At 43.7% G+C, this 2,636-nt stretch overlaps 1 protein-coding gene across 1 annotated transcript; it reads right to left on the reverse strand.

Moving 5' to 3' along the window:
• Positions 1-1,762: 1,762 nt before the first annotated feature.
• On the reverse strand, positions 1,763-2,636 carry LOC112583676 (keratin-associated protein 9-9-like). The gene has a single exon (XM_025280155.3). It carries the CDS (start codon positions 2,573-2,575, stop codon positions 1,988-1,990), a length of 588 nt encoding a protein of 195 aa, XP_025135940.3. The 5' UTR covers positions 2,576-2,636; the 3' UTR covers positions 1,763-1,987.

Here is a 2,636-nt window from a genome sequence, read left to right on the forward strand (position 1 = left end):
GTTTAGTCTATATTTTATGCCTAATTTTTCTTTTATAATATTAATTTTGTCTTGTTTCTTTTTAGCTGCTCAATCTTCCTAGAGTTTTTTTCTATTTTGTTCACTTTTTTAAAAGACCAAATTTTGGCTTTGTCAAGCTTCACTATTTTTCCTTTATTTTCTGTTTTACTCATCTCCACTCTTCTGAGTGTTTGTTTTCTTTTAGGTGGTTTGTGGGCAGTGGTGTAGTTTTCCCTTAATTTCTTAAGATGAGACATCTAACACCTTAATTTTGAGGTCTTCTTCTCTTCTAATATGAAGATTGAAACCTATAAATTACCCTTAAAAGATTACTATTGTAACATCCTATGAATTTTGATGTCACATTTTATTATTATCCAATTTTATATATCTATGCAGTTCCTCTGTAGATTGCACACTTGTGTTTTTACCCTTTGTCCACCTCCTCCATCCGTCTCAGCTCTGTGTGACACAAGCTAGAATGGGACGCTGGTGGCATTTTAGTGGGTAGAGTCAGGATGCTGTTAACCTTTCTCCATGTTCACAACATTGCCCCCCACCCACCAATCCAAATATTAACAGTTCTAAGTTGCAGAACGCTGATTTAGACTACTATCTAAATATAATTAACATATTATTACCCCACGTTATCTCCTTCCCCTATTATAAACTAAGCAGTGTCTTCAGAGAATCCCAGACACATCTGGATTTGATTCATGTTTCAGTTTCATGTCATAAACCTCAGGATGTTTTGTAGAGACTGTGGATAGCTCTAAGGTAAAATTTCCATGGTGTGGTTAGCTCGTTTCCCAGTTCTGCATACATACATAATTGTCTTGATAATATTTTAATTTGGAGAAAAAAAATGAACTTAGAATTTAGAAGTATAAGAAATATGGCTGAGTGTACATGCTTCACCAGATTCCTTTTTAATATTCCATACTATGTGTGGCCTTAGGAAACCCCAGATTTATCTAACCAGACCATCCCAGAATGACACATTCTGACATAAAAAAGCAGGTGTTTTTAGACGAGCTTCTGGGTTGAATGTGCCAGCAGAGTGCCAGGAATACAAAGATTCTTAAACCTAGTAGTTGGCTTTTAAAACCAGCCTATTGGCCTTATGTGGGCAAATGGTCACTGAAGTTTGGGAAATAGCTGAGAGAATACATTTGTAGACAGGACAATTATCTGCACAAGGAAAGGTTTATATTCAGTGGTACACAGGCAATCCAAAGCACACATATTCCCAGTGCTCAGATCACTTTGTGCTTGTAGTAAGATCTTATTGTAAGACCCTGGAGCACAAACCAGAGATCCTAGATCTCAATCAAATTCTACCTATGAATAGTCCAGGGGCTTTTATTCATCCATAGGAGGGAGGCAATCATCTTGGTACTGCCAGTTTAGGGGTCACTGTCAGGCTCAGAAATACAGTATTAATGAGAGGACTTAAAAGAAAATTCTGTATAAAAGTCAAATCGGAATATAGGCTAGAAGACAGCAAAGACTTTATGCGGAAGGAATCAGAGAAGCTTTCTCTGTTGCGAAGACAACACAGGGTAATCCTAAGGAGGAGAAAGTGAAATAGAATGAATCGTTTTCTCTAATGAGTCCATCAGACAAAAAAATGATGAAGTAGTAAACATGAAAGAAACCTAAGAAACCCAGCACAATGATTTGTGCTTTAGGTTACTTAAGAAAAGTGGTGATCATTTTTGCAAGGCTGACACAATGACTGCAAGGCAAGGAGACCTAAAACTTGTAGGTATCACAGAGTTTAATAGAAAAGGAAGATGGAGAAAGGCAGACTAAAGTCAGCTGCATGCTACGAGCCTCTTAATCAGGAATATGACTCATAGAAAGATGGTGGCTGCCCGCTGGATGCTGGTGAAGCCTGGCAGTGGAGCTTGTGGCAGTAACTGGAGAACTCATAGGTTAGCTGTCAGAAGATTGATGTGTCTCACATGATTCCATGACGGGAGGATCAGCAGGAGGAAGGGCAGCAGCTGGACACACAGCTGGGGCGGCAGCAGGTGGTCCTACAGCAGGTGGTCTGACAGCACACAGGGCGGCTGCAAGGCTGGCAGCAGCTGGATCCACAGCTCTGGTCTCGGCACCCAGGCAGGCAGCAGCATGTGGGGTGGTAGCAGATTCTGTGGCAGTACACAGGTGCACAGCAAGCTGGCTGACAGCAAGACTGGCCGCAGCTGGACCCACTGAAGGTTTGTCCACAGCTGCTGGACCCACAGCAGGTGGGCTGACAGCAGGTGGTCACACAAGTAGGCTTGCGGCAGGTGGTCCTACAGCAGGTGGTTTCACTAGTTTGATAGCAAGTTGGGGGGCAGGAGGGCTGGCAGCAGATGGACTCACAGCAGGTGGGCTGACAGCAGGGTTTGCTGCAACAGCTGGGCTGGCAGCAGGTGGTCACACAGGTAGGTCTGCAGCAGGTGGTCCTGCAGCAGGTGGTTTGACAGCAAGTTGGGGAGCAGCAGGGCTTGCAGCAGCTGGACTCACAGCAAGTGGTCCTGCAGCAGGTGGGCTGACAGCACGGGGAGCAGCACGAGTGGGTCATTGTGTCAGTGGTGGAGGGTGGACTCCGGCTCAGAGCTGAGTTTCTCAGATTCTGAGGACTC

Source organism: Bubalus bubalis, chromosome 3 (assembly GCF_019923935.1).
Source record: "Bubalus bubalis isolate 160015118507 breed Murrah chromosome 3, NDDB_SH_1, whole genome shotgun sequence".
Lineage (NCBI taxonomy): Eukaryota > Metazoa > Chordata > Mammalia > Artiodactyla > Bovidae > Bubalus > Bubalus bubalis.

Bases quoted from the DNA above. Each gene is read 5' to 3' on its own strand.
- LOC112583676 (XM_025280155.3), bottom strand. From the start codon at position 2,575: ATGACCCACTCGTGCTGCTCCCCGTGCTGTCAGCCCACCTGCTGCAGG.